We start from the raw sequence: 19,293 nt of genomic DNA on the forward strand, positions 1-19,293 counted from the left end.
TTCTACTGGACAACACTGGTGACATAATTATAAATGGACTGCAGAAAACCTCACTTACTTCTTAGCTCCCACGATCCTCGTGCTCCTCTGCTGCTTAAAGGGTGTGGGTCCCGGGGTCTAGCAAATGGTAAGCACATGAGTGAGTGTATGCTAGGGACCTCTGAAACTTGACCACAAAAAGATGAATCCCCCTGCGCCAAGAACTGAAGCTCTCCCAGGGCTACTACTGCACACTGAACAAGGCAAGACTTTTTAGGGAAAGTGCGCCACCCTACCTACGGGGTCAAGGCAGGTGACACCACCAGAGCCTTCATCTCTTCCATTCTCAAAGCCCTGGTCCAAGAAAGACTCTAAACGGGAGACGGAAAGACAGGACAAAGGATATGGGAGACATCAGGGATGTAAAAGGAATAGAGACTAACGGTAATCTGATGAGGAATTTAGTCCAAGGGGGTGGGGAACGGGCAGCAGAAAGTGGGGGTAAATACGGGGGCTCATAGATCTGACCTAGAAGGGTGGGGCCTACGCTGAGCTCTGAGAAAACCGACTCTGAGCAGGGGACAAAAGCGAGGCACCGCGTGTGGCGCGCTCGACAGCGCTACCCCTAAAGCGTAACGGTCAAACCGAGAAACTCACAGCGGGCACTGCACCGAGTCTGGAAGACATCACTCCCTCTCCACGCCTAACAAATTCACCCAAGGGCTCCGGCCAGACCAACGCCACTTCCGCTCTCCTCTCCGCTCCCGGATGTAGAGTCGGGTCCGCGAGCCCGGTGGCGAACGTCTACTTCCGCCTAGCAGCTTCCGAGGGGGCTGCGGCAGGGGCGAGTCACGTGACTAGCCCCCCTTTCCTCTGAGACCCCGCCCCGGCAGTGCGCGGTGGGACCCGGGAAACTGGGGGTGGGGTTTGGAGCGTCAACTTTGGCCTGAGAGCCCCTCCCTTTCGTTCCCTCGGTTTGCACAACCTCTCCTGCCCTTCCGGCGCCCCCAGGCTCCACCCCGCGAGAAGAGTGGTCTTTCTTGATGCACAGGAAGGTCAATTATTGCCCCTTTATTTATCTTAGGGAAATGACAGACCCATTCCCGCTCTCCCTCCCCCCAGGTAGAGAGACGTAGAAGCTCTTTCATTGCTGAGGGCTTAGGAAGTGGAGGCCTTGGCCGAGTAGGAAAGAAGCCAGGGCCGCTCAGGGGAGACTTGAGCTAGGAAATGAATAACGGGGGCGGGTCTCTTCCATCTACTAGCGTCAGGCCTCCAAACTTGCCCTCCTTTGGGGATTTTTGGTGTGGTCTCTAGGAGACGTGTTAGAATTACTCTTGAAATCTTTACTCAAACCATGTCTGGGCCTCTCCCTAGGGGAGCTGTGTTTGAGTCTCTCCTTGAGGGGATTGTTGTGGCTCCTCTCAGAGGGACTTTGTCCTCTCCCCTCAGTGGGCTTGTGCTGTCTTCTCTCAGAAGCACTGTGTTCTCTCCTCTCAGAGGAGCTGCGACGAATTTTCTCAAAGAGACTGCGATTGCTTCTCTCAGAGGGACTGCGACACCTTCTCTCAGAGGGACTGCGACATCTCCTCTCAGAGGGACTGCGACATCTCCTCTCAGAGGGACTGCGACATCTCCTCTCAGGGGGACCTCGATAGCTCCTCTCAGAGAGACTGTGATGGCTCCTCTCAGAGGCGCTGCGATGGCTCCTCTCAGAGGCTCTGCGATGGCTCCTCTCTGAGGCGCTTCGATGGCTTCTCTCAGAGGCACTGTGATGGCTTCTCTCAGAGGCACTGTGATGGCTTCTCTCAGAGGCATTTTGATGGCTCCTCTGAGAAGGACTTTGATGGCTCCTCTCAGAGGCACTTCGATGGCTTCTCCCAGAGGCACTTCGGTGGCTCCTTTCAGAGGCACTGCGGTGGCTTCTCTCAGAGGCACTTCGATGGCTCCTCTCAGAGGTACTGTGCTGGCCCCTCTCAGAGGAACTGTATTGGCTCCTTCCAGAAGAATAACATGGGATTCTTTCCCTACTGAAGCCGAAGCTCTGGTGGTTTCGTTCCTTGTGTGTGGGTTTCCCTTTAAGGTGATTGTGTGAGGTCCTCTTCATAAGAGAACCAGGTTTTAAGAGTCTCCCTCCAGCATGAACTCTGATTCCTGGTTTGAAGTTCTTGGACTCTTGGTTAGAGATTTCATTTCTGTTAAAGTTTTTCTTAGCTCTGCTACTACTGTCATTTTGAACAGGACCCAAACACTGGCTAGCTGAGGTGTTTTTGAGAGTGGTACTTCTTTGGGAAACTGTGGGCTTGGGTAATTGCTTAGGTCTGAGTTGGAAAGAGCTATCCCGTTTTGGTTGTTGAGCTGGTCTGAATTGGTCTGTTTCTTCCCACCGTGTGCTCTCCTGCTTGGTGACTGACTCTGATTGCCTTAGCTTGAGAGTTGGCATCCTGTGTCTTTTGCTGTCTCTTGTCAAGCAATAGTCTCTGGCTTTTTGTTTTGGAAGGTAGGTTTTGCTTGACCAGAAATAGTCTGACCTTGCTGTGTCCTCAGGCTTCTGCCTAGCCAAAGCCATAATTCTGTGTGCTGTTTGAATTGCCTGCTTTAGGCCCTGAAAAAGCAGTTGAATAAATTTTGGTTGGGAGGATTTCTTAGGTTGTCTTTTCAAAGAGGTGGTCGTTGTCTGAGATGCTCCACTCCTCTTCCTTCTTAACTGGTTTGGTAATTCCCTAGAGGAACTCTGTATTATAGCTCTACCATTTGTGTAGAACTTTGTATTTTGTGATCTAACTCCTTTGGGGGTTCTTTTCATTGGATATTTTGAATCATGGGTCTTTTTGGTTCTCGCTTTAGCCCATTTTTCATCCTGATTGCTTTCAGAGTCAGTCTCTGATAGAGAGTGAACTTGAGTGAACTCATAGTGTCCAGGCTCTCTAATTTCTGTCTTTTCTATTAGGCTAGAGCTGTCATATTGCCTTCGCCTGATGTGGACTTCTATAGGAGAAGGAGACTGGGAAGACCCAGACCGGAAATCTATTGTAGAAGTAGGACTCTTGGAAGCACATGTGTAACCTTTTGCTTTCCTTAATGATGTTGATCTGAGGCTCCTTGGCGTGACTGGTCTGTCTCTTCTGTGATACTTTGGGAGCTGGGGTCTTTTACCAGTTCGCAACCTAAAGCCAAGATGTAACCTAATCTCTCCATGGCCTTCAGGAGTGCTTACAAGGTGAAGCTGTGGATAGATAAGAAGGTGAGGCCCAAAAGCAGCCTGTAATTTATGACAGCAATTAAATCCTGAACATCGGCCACACTGTAGGCAGATAGGATATTTTAGGACCAGACCTGAAGCTAAAGGTGGAGGTACATTGGGGGGTATTTGACTATTCAACAGTTTTGCTGCTATTTTTAGCTGTAAATCTTCTAACAGCTGGAACTGTTCTGAGAAGTCAGTCTTGGCCTGGGAAAGATAACTTGGCTTGAGGGAATATTGGGACTCAAAAATCCTTGTCTGTGAATCACTCTGTGAGTTCTCAGTCTCTTCCATTGGAACAGAATCTCTCCTGGCAAAAAATATGTTGAGGGAAGACTCTGACTTTGCTTGGGCAGGAGGCTGACTCCCTGTGCATGAAACAGGCATGTACTGAATGACTTCCCGGGATATATTGCAGGGTTTTGAGTTTGTTTTCTTTATTCTCGTTCTACTCCCAGAGTAGTGCTGTATTATGGAGGGCATGGAAGTACGTGTCCACATCCTTAAGTGTGTTTTTTTTTCATGACCATGGCATGAAGTGTGTCTCTGAATGTAGTTTTTGACCACTGAAGGCTGAGAAATAGTACCTTGACCCTTTTCAAATAATCTCTCAGAAGATGTCATCAATTCAGCTGGAACCCCAAATAAATTCTGAATAGATTGACAGGTATCTTCAGTGGCTCTTTCTGTTAAAGATGTTGGAGAAGAAAGCTTCCTTTCCATAGTGGTCCCCAAGACATTCCCCAGCATTAGCATATTGGAGAGATATTTTCTAGGTAGTCGTGGCCTCGAGGAGCGACTCTCCCAGACATTCCGTTGCCTGCCCAGGACAGGCCAGGAAAGGGCTCTTTGAGCCCTTGACTCTGCCTGGGAAAACCTAGGTGGTGACATCCAGTCTTGTGGTGAATGTTGTGAGGGTCTCTGGAGTGAGCTCTCTGACTCCTCCACATGTTTCCTCTTAGTCTTTTCATTAGGTATGACATCCACTCCTGGCATCTCAGAATTTGAGTTTTTTACAGAAATAACTGTCTCATCAGGGGATTGGTTATGAAGGGATAAGGAAAAAGTTGAAGATTGTATCATATCAAGGTCTATAAAAGACTCCTCAGGTTGCAAAATATCTGTCACAAGGTTTTTTATATCCAATACACTTGATACTTGCAGCATCTTAGAATCCCAAAGATCTAATTCAGATGTTCTGACAGAACTTGAGATGAGTGAGTCTGAAGAGTTGTGTAGAAACCTAGAGAAATAATTCCCTGTTTGTAACTCTTCTTCTGATGATCCCTCCTCAAAGTCCTTATTCTGACACACCTCATTTAGATTCAAATCCTCAGATTCCATGACTTGAGGCGGTCCTGTTTTTACCCCTGTAGATTTCACAGCCTGAAACCCTTGTTTATGATTTAACACTGTAGGTGCCTCGAGTGTATATGTTGGCTGTGTGGTTAATTCTGCAGATTTCACTTCAGTATTTGGCCTTGGAGTTAATTCTACAGATTCTACTGGTTCTTGAAGATGTAGCCTTGGGAATAAATCCAAGTAATTTGTTGCCTTAAGCCCCACTCCTATTGGTTCTGCAATCTGGGGAATTGGCCCTGGTGCTAATTCCTCAGATTTTACAATTTGAAGTGGTGGTCCCACAGTCTTTACAATTTGAAACCCTGTCGAATCCATTCTTTTCAAAGTTTGGTACTTTGGTTCTGTGCTTAATTTCTTAAATTTTGCATTTTGCAACCTTAGGCTTGAGGTTGAAGGTCTCACATCTTGTGGTTTTGAAGTCAACTCAACACAGTCTACCGTTTGAGAGTTTGGCCATGATGTTAACGTTACAGACTTCACAACTTGATATGGTGGCCCAGGAGTCACTCTCACAGGTGTAGCAACTCTGATGGGAGCTACTGGCTTTACCCCTATTGCTTGAGCAACTTGAAGCTGTGTCTTTGTAGAGTTTGTGACTTGTTCTAATGGCTTTGGACTAATCCTCGTGAATTCTGTAATTTGACCCAGTAGTCCTGGGGCTGTTTCTGAGTATTTCATACTTTGATTCTGTGACTGGGTTAGCTTCATTTTTCCCTCCCCTTGTTGCCATGTCTCAGTGGTGACCTCTGCAGATTCTGTGTGTCCTGCAACTTGACCTATTTGCTTTGCCTTTAGGAATCGCTTACAGGTCAAACCCATAGACCCAGGAACTTGATATCGTATCCCTTCTGTCATCTCTGAAGATTCTGGGACATCTTGAAATGCCTTTGTAATCAATGCTATAGACTCTCCCCTTGGCAGTTTTTGCTCGGAGATCACCTCCACAGATTCCTGGGCTTGAGGGTAGGGCCTTGAATATCTCTCTGCATCAGTGGTTTTACTTATTGGTTTTGGACTCCTTCCAAGAAATTCCTCCCCTTGCAGCTTTGTCTTGAAGGTCAACCCCATAGTTTCTGTAATGTGATTCTTGGGTCCTGAAGTCATCCCTTCAGATTCCACAACTTGCTGCAGCTGCCCTGTATGTAACTCCTTAACTTGGGACCCTGACTGAGAGAGCAACTCCAGAGTTTCCAGGATTTGGTGGCTTTTCTTTGGTGTTAATTCTAAGGATTTTAAACCTTGATTCCTTAGCACTGGAGTCAGATCAGCAAATTCTGGTACTTGAAGATTTCGTTTCAGAGGCATTCCTGAAGATTTCATGGCTTTTCCTTTTGGTTTTTGGGTCAACTTCACAGATTTCTCTACAGTTTCTGTGTCTTGATGTGCCAAACTTTGTGCCATTTTTGAAGAATCTGTAGCTTGATAAATTGGTATTGAAGTCAAACTAACAGATTTAGGGACTCGATGCATTGGCTTTGGAATCATCTCTGCATGTTCTACAAACTGATGCCCTGGCCTAGGGATGATTTCAGAGGAGCCTGTCATTTGAGAGCTTGTTCTTGGAGTTAGATCCTCAGATTTTGGTCTTTGAAACAGTGACTCTGATGCTAACTCCACAGATTGTATAGCTTGTTGCAGAGACATTGAAGATGATTTTGCATGCCTCGTGCTTTGCAACTTTGGTTCTGGAGTAAACTCCAAATGTTTCACACCTTGTTGCTGTGATTCTGGAGACAAATTTGAAAATTTGATACTAGTCAACATTGGTCCTGGTATGAAGTTCTTAGTTGACTCTGGTGCCGAGATTCCTGATTTGACACCTTGCAATCCTGAAGTCAGCTCCTGGCAATTCATGCCTTGCTCTTGAGACCCTGGTGTCAACTCTACAGATTTCATATTTTGAAGACATGGTTCTGGTGCAGAGATCTCAGATTTAACACATTGTGACCTGAGACATGATGATGATCCTAAAAAGTTCATACTTTGAGATTGGGGCAGTAGGTTTGACTTCATAGATTTCACATCTTGAGAACATGGCACTGATACAGATACTACAGACTTCTGCCTGAAGCAAGAAATCAATTTATTAGAATTCACATCTTGAGGTTGTATCTCTGGTTTCAACTCCAGAGGCTTCCTATCTTGAAAACATGGCTCTGGTGCAAACACCACAGATCTTATACTATGCTGCCTGAGGTGTGAGGGCAACTCCTCACAATTCATACCTTGAGGATGTGGCCCTGAGTTTAACTCCATAGATTTCACTTTTTGAAAGCATGGCTCTAGAGCAAACACATTCCATTTCAAATTCTGCAGCTCAGAGTCTGAAATCAGTTTTGTAGAATTGGTACCACAAAGTAGTGGCTCTTTGTTCATCTTCATAGATTTTATGTCTTCAAACAGTTGCTCTGGTAAAAATAACATAGGTTTCATAACATTTAACTGAGGGCCCAAAGTGAACACAGACTGCACAACTTGTTGCTCTGACCCAGCATGGTTAACCAAAAATTGGACTTCTGGAAACTTTGTCCCTGAAGTTAACTCAGGAGATTTTGCTTCTTGCAAGTGTGATTCCAGGTTGAACAACATAGATTTTGTACCATGAGATTCTGGCCCAGGGATCATTTCAGAGGGTTTCATACCATGCATCTGTGGCCCTGGATTAGACTTTACAGAACTTAAGTATTGAAGTTCTAACCCTGAATTCAACCCAGGAGAATGCACACCTTGCTGCTGTGGGTCAGAGTTGAACTTTGTTGAGGTTCTACCTTGAGACTTTGTCCCTGGAGTAAATTCAAATTTTATGTCTTGTAAATTGTGCACAGGGTTGAACATAACAGATTTTGTACCTTGAAGTTCTGGCCCCGGATTAAAATCAGAAGATTTCCTACCTTTACATTTTGTCCCTGAAGTTAACTCAGGAGATTTTATACCTTGCAAATGTGGCTCACATTTGCACTTCATAGAATCTACACATTGTAATTTTGGCTCTGGATTCAGCTCAGAAGAATTTTCACACTGTGTCTGTGGGCCAGGGTTGCATTCTGTGGGTGTTACACTTAGAAACTTTGACCCTGAAATCAGTTCAGGTTTCAGACCTTGGCAGTGTGGCCCAGGGTTGAACACCGTAGATGTCTCACATTGATTCCCTATACATGGCTTCACTTCAGATCCCATATTTTGACATTTTTTCCATGAAGCTGACTCAAGGGATTCTATACCTTGCAAAGATGCCCCACTTTTGCAACCCATAGAATTTAAACATTGTGATTTTGGCTCTGGATTCAACTTAGAAGACTTTACACACTTCATCTGTGGCTCAGTGTTGCATTCTGTGGGTGTTACACTTAGAAACTTTGACTCTGGACTCAATTTAGATTTCAAACCTTGGCAGTGTGGTCCAGGATTGAACACCATAGATGTCTCACATTGATTCCCTGTACATGGTTTCACTTCAGACCCGATATTTTGACGGTTTTCCCCTGAAGTCGACTCAAGGGATTTTATACCTTGCAAGAGTGGCCCACATTTGCAACCCATAGAATTTAAACATTGTAATTTTGGTTCTGGATTCAATTCAAAAGACTTTGCACACTGCATCCATGGCCCAGGGTTGCATTCTGTGGGTGCTACACTGAGAAACTTTGACTCTGGACTCAATTCAGATTTCAGACCTTGGCAGTGTGGTCCGGGATTGAACCCCATAGATGTCTCACATTGATTCTCTGTGCCTGGATTCACTTCAGTTCCCATATATTGACATTTTTCCCCTGAAGTCAACTCAAGGGATTTTATATCTTGCAAGGGTGGCCCACATTTGCAACCCATAGAATTTAAACATTGTGATTTTGGCTCTGAATTCAACTTAGAAGACTTTGCACACTGCATCTGTAGCCCAAGGTTGCATTCTGTGGGTGTTACACTTAGAAACTTTGATTCTGGCCTCAATTCAGATTTCAAACCTTGGCAGTGTGGTCCAGGGTTGAACACCATAGATGTCTCACACTGATTCTCTGTGCTTAGTCTCACCTCGGATCCCATATGTTGACATTTTTTCCCTGAAGTCAACTTAGATGATTTTGCTCCTTTCAGACCTTGGCAATGTGGTCCAGGGTTGAACACCATAGATGCCTCACTTTGAAGCTCTGTCCCTGAATTTAACTTAGAAGACTCCATACCTTGAAATTTTGAAACTGAAGTTAATTCAGAAGAGCTTGTACCTTGCAAGTGTGACCCAGGCTGGCATCCAGGTGGATTTACACACTTAAGTTTTAGTTCTGAAATGAATGCAGAAGAATTCACACCTTGCAAATCTGGCCCAACACAGAGCACCTTAGATTTTCTACCTTGAAGCGCCGTACTGGGATTCAACTCTGAAGATTTTGTATCTTGCACTTGTGACCCAGTGTTGAATGGTGTATAATTCACACATTGAAGTTGTGGCCCTGGCTTCAGTTCAGAGCATTTCCCAACTTGTAATTTAGGCTCATGGTTAAATTCCAGCAATTTCTCATCTGGAAGCTTCATTTCTGTGCTCAACTCAGATGTTACCACTTGCAGCTGTGGTCCAGGATTGAACTCTAAAGATTGAATACCTTGGTGACTTGTTCCCAGACTCAAATCAGAAGATTTCATATCTTGCAGTTGTTGGTCAGGATTGAATTCCAAAGACTTCACATTTTGAAACTTTGTCCCTTTGCATGATTCTGAAGATTTCATATGTTGTGAATGTGTCCTAGGACTGAACACCATGACTTTTACACTTTGAAGCTCTTGCCATGGATTCAACTTACACGATTTCTCATCTTGCTTTTGCTTTCTAGCATTGCTCTTAGACGATATCCCACTGTGAATCTTTGATTCCAAGGCCAACATACAAGATTTTGCAACCTGAAATTCTAGGCCAGGATTGACTTCTGTAGAGTCCATCAATTGAAGCTTTATAGGCCCAGAAGATTTTACACTTTGCAACTCTGCCACAGGGTTGAATTCCATAGATTTCACACCTTGAAGGTATGCCTTTGATGTCAGCATAGATAATTTTCTATCTTGTAACTGTGGAGCTAAGTTGAACCCCAAAGATTTCACATCTTGTACCTTTGTACCAAGAGTCAATTCAAAAGGTTTCATATCTTGCCTCATTGGCCTGGTGATGAATTCCATAGATTCTCCACTTTGAGGCTTTGTCTTTGATGTTAACTCTGAGGATGTCACACCTTGCAGAGGTGGAACAACAGATTTCAAATCTTGAAGCCTCCACCCTAGCCTCAAATCAGATTTCTCACCCTGTCTCTGTGGTTGAGGGTTGAACTCCACTGATTTCACACCTTGAAGTTCCCTCTTCTGGGTTAAATCAGACTTCCCACATTGTAACTCCAGTCCATGATTGAACTCTAAGGATTTTTCATCTTGAAGCTTTGTCCCTTGAGTCAGTTCAGAACATTTTTTACTTTGTATCTGTGGTTCAGAGTTGAACATCGATTTCGCTTCCTGAAGCGTTGTCCCTAAGACCGCTTCAGAAGATTTCATACCTTGAAAGTGTGGTCTAGAACTTAACCCTTTAGATTTTACATGTTGAAGCTTTATACCCATGATCAGTTCAGAACATTTCATATCTTGTAAGTGTTGGCCTGAGTCTGACTCTACTGATCTCACAACTGGAATCTTCCTTGTCAAATCAGATTTTGCACCTTGTAACTTTGGACTAGGTTTCAGGTCTACAGACTTCACACCTTGAAGCTTCTCCCTTGGGATATCTTCAGACAATTTCACACCTTGCAAGTTTGATCCAGACCTGAAATTCATAGATTTTACACCTTGAAGCTTTACGCCCGTGATCAACTTGGAAGATTTTACATCTTGCAACTGTGGACCTGACTTGAATTCCACTGATTTCACTTTTTGAAGCTTTGACCCCAGTGTCAACTCAGATTTCACACCTTGCAATGGTGGCCCAGATTTGGACTTTGCAGATTCCACATCTTGTAACTTTGAGTCTGAGATTAATTGAGAAGATTTCTCTCCTTGAAATTGTGACTCAGAGTTGACCACCAATTTCACATTTTGAAGCTTTGATGCCAGGATCAGTTCAGAAGATTTCAGAACTTGCAACTGGGGACAGGGGCTAAATTCTTTATGTTTTACATCTTGAAGTTCGGCCTTTGAGGTCCACCCAGAAGAGTTTATACCTTTTAACAGTGACCCAGGGTCAAAATCTGTATATTGGACACCTTGAGTCTTTGTCCCCACAGTCAATTTAGAAAACATTGTATCTTGCAACTGTAAGCCAGGGATTAGTTCAGTAACTTTCTTATCTTGGGACTTTGTCTCAAACGGTGGCTTAGAAGATTTTAGACCTTGCCATTGTGGCACAATGTTGAAATCCTCAGATTTCACACCCTGAAGCTTTGGCTGAAGAGTCAACTCAGATGACTTCATACTTTTCAAGTGTAGTGGGGAGTTCAACTCTATAGTTTTATCACTTTGTAATTGTGACCCTTGGCTTAATACCTCAGATTTCACCTCAGGAAACTGTGGCTCTTGTGTAAGCAGTGGAGACTTCACACCTTGAAGCTGTGTTCCTGGGGCTGACTGTAATGGTTTCACTTCTTGAAGGCATAGTCCTGGGGTCAACAAAGGAGATTTGCCATCTTGCAAGTTAAGCCTAGATTTGAACATCATAGATTTTATATCACAGAGCTTTGACTTGGGAGTCAGGTCACATGATTTCATACTGCTAAACTGTAGACAGGCTTTCACATTGAGACCTTGAGCCTGAGACTCTTGGAGTGATGTCAAAGATTGTACATCTTGAAGCTTTGGCCTTGGGGTCAATACAGATGACTTCATATCTCTCAACTGTATCAATTCTGTTGGTTTGACACACTGAGGTTGCAACTCAAGATTTAGCAGAGATTTCACACCTTGAAACACTGGTGCAGGCATCCATTGAACAGTTTTCGTACTTCCAAACTGTGGCTTTTGGTTTAACTCCACAATTTTCATACCTTGAAACTGTGGCTCTGAGGTTGATGCCAAAACTTTTCCTTCTTGCAACTGTGGTCCTGGGCACAACTCAGGAGTTTTCACCCTCCTCAACTGTGGCCCAAGGTCGAACTTCATATATGCTGTACCTTGAATTTTTGGCCCCAGATGCAATTCAGATGACTTTGCATCTCTTAACTGTGTTGAAGATTTCAACTCTACAAATTTGCCTCCTTGAGGTTGTGACTTAAGACTTGACCCTGCAGATTTCACATCTTGGAACTCACATCCTGGTATCCACTGAATATGTTTCATACTCTCAGGTTGTGGCTCTTGTTTAAACTTAGCAGTTTTCACATCTTGAAGCTGTGGCCCTGAAGTTGACTTTGAGGATTTTACTTGGTGTAACTGTGGTCCTGGGGTCAGCTTGGAAGACTTCATACTTTGCAACTGTGGTTCAAGTTTTAACTTTTTAGATTTTACACCTTGAATATTTGATTCTGGAGTCAATTCGGATGATTCCCTACCTTTCAACTGTAATTCAAAGTTGAGATCTACTAATTTTCCATCTTTTAATTTTAGCTCTGGAATTAACTCCCAAGACATCCCATCTTCTGACTTAGACCCTTGCTTCAGTGACTCTGAATTCACACATTGCTGCTCTGGTGAGATTACAGATATCTCACTAACCTGTTTTGGCCCAGGAGTTAAGTTCACAAGTGTCGTCTCTTGAAACTGTTGCTTTGGGGCTAAATCCACAGATTTTACTCCTTGAAACTTTTGTCTTCTGCTCGCGTTCACAGATTTTACTACCTGCTTCTTTAGCCTTGGGGTCAACTTCATAGGTTTTGCAAATTGCAGCTCTTGATCTGGAGTCTCCTCTACAGGTTTTAAACTTTGAAGCTTGGGACATGGAGTTAGCTGCAAAATTTTCACATCTTGCATTTGGGGCTTTGCAGTCAATTCCCGAGGTTTCATACCTTGCAGTTGAGGCCCTTGGAGCAATGACCATGGTGCCAAAAACACAGAATTCTCATCTTGCATCCTTGGCCCAAGTTTCAATTCCACAGCTTTCACATCTTGCAGTTGCTTTCTTGGGATGAATGTCACAGTTTTTAATCCTTGATTTCTTAAGGACAGTGCCAACACATCAGATTTCACACCTTGAAGCTTGGAATCTGAGGTGAGTTTCACAGATTTGACATCTTCTCTCAGTGGTCCTGAGGTTATCTCCACAGATTTTTTACCTTCCAGCTGTGGACTTGGGGTTAGCAATGTAGATTTCATACCTCTTGGATGTTGTCCTGGAGTTAAGACTGCAGAGTTCACATCTTTCAACTCCAACTCTGAGGACAGCAACTCAGATATTAAACCGTGAAGTTTTGAGCCTGGGGTCACCTCTACCGGTTTCACATCTTCCCCCTCTGACCCAGGGGTTAACACCATAGATTTAACATTTCCCAGTTGTGGCTTTGATGTTAACTGAATAGATTTCATACTTCCTAAATGTGGTCCTGGGGTTAACTTCACAGATTTTGTATCTTCCAGCTGTGGCTCTGGCATTAGTACCTCAGATTGTAAACCTTCAACCTTTGAGATTGGGGTCCTCACTGCAGGTTTTACATCTTGCATCTGTGGTCTTTGGGTTAATCCAGAAGATTTCATAACTTGTAACGGTGGTCTTCTGGTCAACTCAGAATAGTTTACACTTGGCAACTGGAGTCTAGGAGACACCTCCATAGATTTTACATCTGGTCTCTGTGGCTCTGAAACTAATTTATAAGAAATGTCACCTTCAAAGCTTGACATTTGGTCTGCTGCTTCACATTTTATGCCTTGAAACAGTGGCTTTGGTCCTAACATCTCAGGCTTAACCCCTTGCTGTTCAGGTCCTGAGGCCAACTTCATAGATCTTTCTCCTTGCACCTTTGGTTCTGGAGTTAACTCAAAAATCTTCACATATTGTAGTTGTGGCCCTGAGTTTAACTCAGAGGATTTCACACCTTGAAACTGAACTCCTGATTTTAGATCACAAAATTTGACATCTTGTAGCCATGGCCCCACCTGTTTCACACCTTGAAGTCCTGGAGACATCTTTGCTGATTTAGAATCTTGAAGCCCTAACTCTAGAGTTGTCTCCATGGAAGTCACACTATGAAACGGTGATTCCAGGATTTGCTTCCCAAATTTGACACCTTGAAGCTTTGGTCCTGAGGTCAATTCAGAAAATTTGACATCTTGCTGCCTTGACCCTAGGTTCAGTTCCTCAGATTTCATATCTTGAAATTGTAGTTCTGAGGTCAGTTTCACTGATTTCATGCTGTGAAACTGTGACCCATCAATAGACAGAATAGATTTCATATTTTCAACCGGGAGCCCTTGACTTAACTGCAAAGATGACTCTGTTACAAATCCTACAGGCTTTGTATCTTGAAGCTGTGTTCCTGGCATTAACTGCACGTGTTCAAAACCTTGATGCTGTGGGTCTGGAGTCAAATCAGAAAATCTGACACCTTGTAAGCATGGTCCTGAGCTTAGTTCCGTGAATTTTGTACTTTGAGTTTGTGGTTTTGCCATCAACTGTATAGATACAACACTTTGATGCTTTGGTCCTGGGATACAATCTGACAATTTTATTTCTTGCATTGGGGAACCTGGGGTCAATTCATCAGATGTCACACTGTGATGTGGAGACCCTGAGATTAAATCTAAAAGTCTTTCTCCTTGAAGTGGTGGCTCGGGAGATAACTCTGAAAATCTTACACTATGCAACTCTGGTCCCAGGGACACACGTTGGAGCTGTACCTCCTGAGTCAGTTCCTCTGGTATCATACTTTGTAGCACTGGCTCTTGTATTGGCTTCTCTGATTCTACCATTTTGGTAGTAGTTGACTGTTGAATTAAATTAACATATTTCATGTCTTGTAGTTTTGGCTCTGACTCCAACTGCCTGAACGTTACTTCCTGGAACTGTGGCTCTGGAGTCAACTCGGTAACTTGTGGTTTTGGTCCTGTAACAAACTGTTTAGATTCCACCACTAATGGGGATGACTCAGAGGTTAACTTCACATATTTCAAATTTTGCAGCAGTGGCTCTGCTATCTCATATTGCATCCTTGGTTCTAAAATCAACTCCAGAGATTCTTTTTCTGAATGTGGTTGTACTGGTATTACCTCCTGGATGTTTTCAACTGGAAATGTTGCTAACCCCACATTTTCTGTGTTTGCATATTCTGACCTTAGGGATATCTGTGATGATTCTGTATCTTGAAGATGTGGCCTTAGAGGAGTCATTCTTGCAGATTCTATAACTTGATCTGTTGGTTTTTGCATTAATTGGGGCAAATTAACTTGGGGCAAAGCCTCAGAAATCAGTCTTACAGTTTCTGTGTCTTCACGATCTTGACCTGGGGTCAACTCTGAAGATTTCTGAAAATGCGGCCTGGGCATCACACCACCAGGTTTCAAGACTACAGATTCCTCCTCTTGTGGCCAGATCTCAGCAGCTAGCTCTGTAAGTGCTATGTCTTGATGCCTTGGTCTGGAAGTTAGACCCACAGATTTCAGTTCTTGTAAATGCAGTTCCGCAGTCACTTTCCTTGATTCAACATGTTTTAACTGTGACTCAGGAATTAACCTACTAGATTCTTCAAGTGGTATATGTAAATCCACAAAATCATCATCATGCCTTAATGGCCCTAGAGTCAACTCCTCGGGTTTTATACTTGTGGACTGTGGTTCTGAGGTCAATGACACAGATTTCACATTTTGAAATCGTGGTTCTGAGATCAGCTCCTCATAGTTCATAACCTCTGAATATGGTTCTAGATTCAGATGAACAAACTTCGTATCTTGAGGCTCTGGGGTCAACATCTTTGATTTCATACCTTGCATCTCTGATCCTGGTACCAACTCCAGATATTCTTGTGTAGTGTGCTCTGACACTGGAGTTTCATCCATGGCTCTCACACTTTGGAACATTGGCTCAAGAGTGCCCCTGAATGATATGGAGTTCATCTGCATAGATGCTTGGCTCAATGACCTGGGGGTACTTCCTAAAGATGATTGTATCAACCCCATAGACTCTTTCGCATGGTGACCAGTGTCAGAGGTTAGCTTTGCTTCTGTTTCTGAATATCCTGGTTCTGAGATCATCCCTAAAGATTCTGAAGCTTGATACCATGAGATCAGTCCTTCAGGTTCTGTGACTTGATGATTTGGTCTGGAGTCTACCTCTACAGAGTTTACTGCTTGAATGTGTGCTCTTGGGATCAGTTCCTCATATTTCATACTTTCTACCTGTGTCTTAGGAGTCAGTCTTGTACTTTCTACCATTTGAGGAGTTTTTACATCTTCAAGCAATGGTATTGGGGCTGTCTCCTCAGATCTTATATCTTGTGACCATGACTTTGGGGCCAACTCCATAGGTTTCATATCTTTTTGTACTATTCTTGGAGACAATTCCACAGTTTTTATACCTGGAAACTCTGATGGTAGAGCCAAATGACCATATTCTATACATCGCGACTGTGAACTGGGGACCAAATCTATAGATTTCCTACTTTGCAACTGTGGTGCTGGAACTAACCCAGTAGATTTTTTACTTTGTTGTTGGGGTCCCAGCATCAGTTGGATAGATTTCGCACCATGAAGCTGAGCCCCTGGGGCTGACTGCACAGATTTCTCATTTTGCCCCTGTGGTGTTTTGGCCAACTCCTCAGGTTTTACACTCTGCTGTTGTGGTTCTGTGGCCAATTCTATAGAGTTCACAGTTGAGACTGGCTGTCTGTAATTTCCCAGTTCTGGGAATGAACCTGTAGTTATGTCTACAGATTTTATATTTTGTGACTCTGGTGCTAAAACCAGTTTCCCAGACTTCAAATTTTGCAATCTTGGGGATAATGTCATAGAACCCATAGCCTTAAGTTGTGGGATTGATTTCATCTCTCTATAGTTCACATCTTGAACTGATGTAGTGGACATTTCTGCAGATTCTGTGACTTGAAGCAGTGGCTTTTGGCTCATTCCCATAGATTTTGTACCTCTACCCAGTGACCTTGGGATTGTCCCTAAAGATTCCATCATTTGATGATGTGAATGTGTCAGCTCTGCTGATTTCTCCATTTTTAGCCAGGAGTCAGAGGTCAACTCCATAGTTTCTATGACATGATGACTTTGCCTTGGACTCATCTCAGAATACTGCAGAATTTGATGCCATGGGGTCAACCTCGAAGACTCCGTGACTTGATGAGATGGCCCTGGTATTAATGCCATAGATTCTGTGCCTTCATAATACAGTTCTGGAGTCATTCCCTCAAAGTCTGGCATTTGAATACATGACCCAGGAGTCAATTCCAGACTCCTGGAGTTGGCTTGAGATATTGGGATCACTCCTCCTGATACCGTGACTTTATGTGGTGGCTTTGGAGGTAAGCCCACAGATTCTACCACTCCAAGTGTACCAATAGTAGTAAGAGAGCTCGAAGTCAAACCATCTGATTGAATTGCCCTTGGGGTTAAATTTGCAATTTGAGACTGTGTATCTGGGATCAAAACCCTAGATTCTATAACATGTGACTTTGTTGGTGGAATTATCCCCATAAAGTCCATAGCTTGTAATAGTGCTACTGGAGTCACTTTTATATAATCCATCACTTGATGCAGTGGCCTGGGGATCATTTCAAGTGATTGCATATTTTGACATACTGGCCCTGGGGTAATCTTCAGTGATTCTGTGACTTGACTTTGTGGCCTTGATGTTACATCAACTGATTGCATAACTTTATGTGGCCCTGGGGTTATTTCCACAGTTTCTATGACTGAATGTCGTAGTCCTGGACTCATCTTTCCTGGTTGTATGACTTGATGGTCCAACAATGTACTCCTTTTTACTGACCCCACAACTTGATATCGCATTGTTGGGGTCATTCCCATTGACTGTATGATAGGTGGATGTGATTTTTTAATCATCCCCATAGAATCCATGACTTGAAGCAATGCTATCGGAGTTACCTTCACATTATCTATGACTTGATTCAGCCGTCTTGAAGTTATCTTTCTTGATTCCATAACCTGCTGCTGAAGTCTTGGGGTTACCTCCACTGATTTAATGACTTGATATGATGGTTTTTGGCTTATATGCACTGTTTCCATGGCTTCCATTGGTTTTACAACTTCATTTGATGGCCATTGGAACAAACCCACAGATTCTATCACTTCTGAATGTGAATCTGGAATCATCCCCATTGAATCCATGACTTGAAGTAATGCCAGTGGAGTAACTTTTACACTATCTGTGACTTGGCATGGTAGCTGTGGGGTCAGCTCCATATTAGGCACCTGGGTCTGTTGCTGCTGTATCCTTTTTTCTGGAAGACCTAAGACCCTCTGCTTTATATTAAGCTCTAGCACATGTTTTGGGTCCTTCTTCAGTAAAGTCATTTCCTCTTGAGTGATGTCAGCTCCTAAGCTTTTGGGAGGTAGAATATCTATTGATGTCATTAATGGCCTGGATGCAAGGATTTGTGGGCCATATCCAGGTTGTGACTGCTTACCTGGGATAAGAGTCTGAGAAATTCTTGTTTCTGTTCTATTTAATCCAGATTCCACTTCAGTGTTCCCCTGGAACTGAGGAGATGGAAGGTCAGGGGATTCATTGTTGATATTTTGCTCAGTGCTTTGATGAATGGGCATAGATAGCTGGATTTGGGGTTTCTCTGGTTCAGGGACTCCTCCTTGCACCTCAATTAAATAATTCAGCATTGCCCATGATTCCCTCACAGGCAGAGGCACTGTTTGTTCCCGCAGAGTACAAACCTTCCAAGCCATATGTCCCTCTAACTCCCACCTAGCCAAAGGAGAGAGCTGGATTGGAGTTGACCCTGACAATAGTGGTCTCTCTTTGAAGATAATATTTGGCTTATGATCTGATGTCAAATCACTCTTGCTCCTTCTCTTATCCTTTGTTTTTTCTCCTTGTCTGTGGAGATCTGGGGATTCAGAAAGAGAGTTGATAAAAGTGCTTTGATGGCTTAAGGATGAAAGAGTTTCCAAATTCTGAAAAAATTCTGATTTCCCAAGCTCTGAAAGCCTAAAAGAAGGCAGAGATCTGCCTTGGTTCCTGAACACAGGAGGTTGATTTTGGGGTAAAATAGGTAAACTGCGGCTCCGGAATTGCCAAGTTGTTTCTTCAGAAAAGACAGGAAGGTGAGACAGGCTCGAGCTGTAGGATGATCCAGAGGAGATACTACTGTCAGTAGAATGTTCTGCATTCTTACAGTCACAACAGGGTAGAACAGGCTCCTGAGCCACAGAGGAGGTGGAAGAAGAAATCATATCCTGTGGTTCAGGCAAACCCAATTCCATAAGACTTGATCTAAGAAATAAAGAGAAAAGTTCCCATTTGTTTTGAAACAGGAAAAAGTAGGAAAATGGAAAGAGAATGGCCATTTTGAATGCAAAATATTTTGGACTGAGGGAAAACAAAAGAGGTTGCTTTCCCCAACATTAATTGCTTATTTATGGAAAGAATTCCTCCACCAGGAAAAAGGGAGGCATTTGTCCCCATTCCAATCAGAAATGATTCACAGACTTCTTAAACTTTGCCCCACTACGAAAACTAACTAACCATCTTTTTTCTCCCTCCCCCTCTCTTTTCCTCCTTCCCTCTCTCCCTCCCTCCTTCCTTCACTGCCTTCCTTCCTCCCTCTTAAAAGCTCTACCACTTT

The 19,293-nt window shown here is 43.5% G+C and overlaps 2 protein-coding genes across 9 annotated transcripts in view; both read right to left on the reverse strand.

Annotated features, from left to right (window-relative positions):
• The window catches only part of ZNF512 (zinc finger protein 512), a 28,651-nt gene extending 27,857 nt beyond the window's left edge, over window positions 1-794 (reverse strand). For 4 of the 8 annotated variants that reach the window (XR_011481911.1, XR_011481912.1, XM_070450024.1 and 1 more), the window contains exons 1-2: window positions 637-793; window positions 59-117 (exon numbers count right to left, since the gene is read on the reverse strand). Coding sequence is in view for 5 of the 8 variants with exons in the window: in XM_070450024.1 (XP_070306125.1) it covers window positions 59-117; window positions 637-666 (89 nt within the window). In the remaining 3 variants the exon portion in view is untranslated. Of the gene's footprint in view, window positions 1-58; window positions 118-636 lie in introns of all 8 variants that reach the window. The other 4 variants (XM_070450022.1, XM_020886225.2, XM_070450028.1 and 1 more) reach the window with 3 other exon arrangements.
• Window positions 795-1,030: 236 nt separating this feature from the next.
• The window catches only part of SPATA31H1 (SPATA31 subfamily H member 1), a 34,524-nt gene continuing 16,261 nt past the window's right edge, over window positions 1,031-19,293 (reverse strand). The window contains exon 5 of the mRNA XM_020886251.2: window positions 1,031-18,941. Coding sequence (XP_020741910.2) covers window positions 1,244-18,941 — 17,698 coding nt within the window. The 3' untranslated portion in view covers window positions 1,031-1,243. The remainder of the gene's footprint in view (window positions 18,942-19,293) is intronic.

Source organism: Odocoileus virginianus, chromosome 2, assembly GCF_023699985.2.
Source record: "Odocoileus virginianus isolate 20LAN1187 ecotype Illinois chromosome 2, Ovbor_1.2, whole genome shotgun sequence".
In the NCBI taxonomy this organism is placed as follows: domain Eukaryota; kingdom Metazoa; phylum Chordata; class Mammalia; order Artiodactyla; family Cervidae; genus Odocoileus; species Odocoileus virginianus.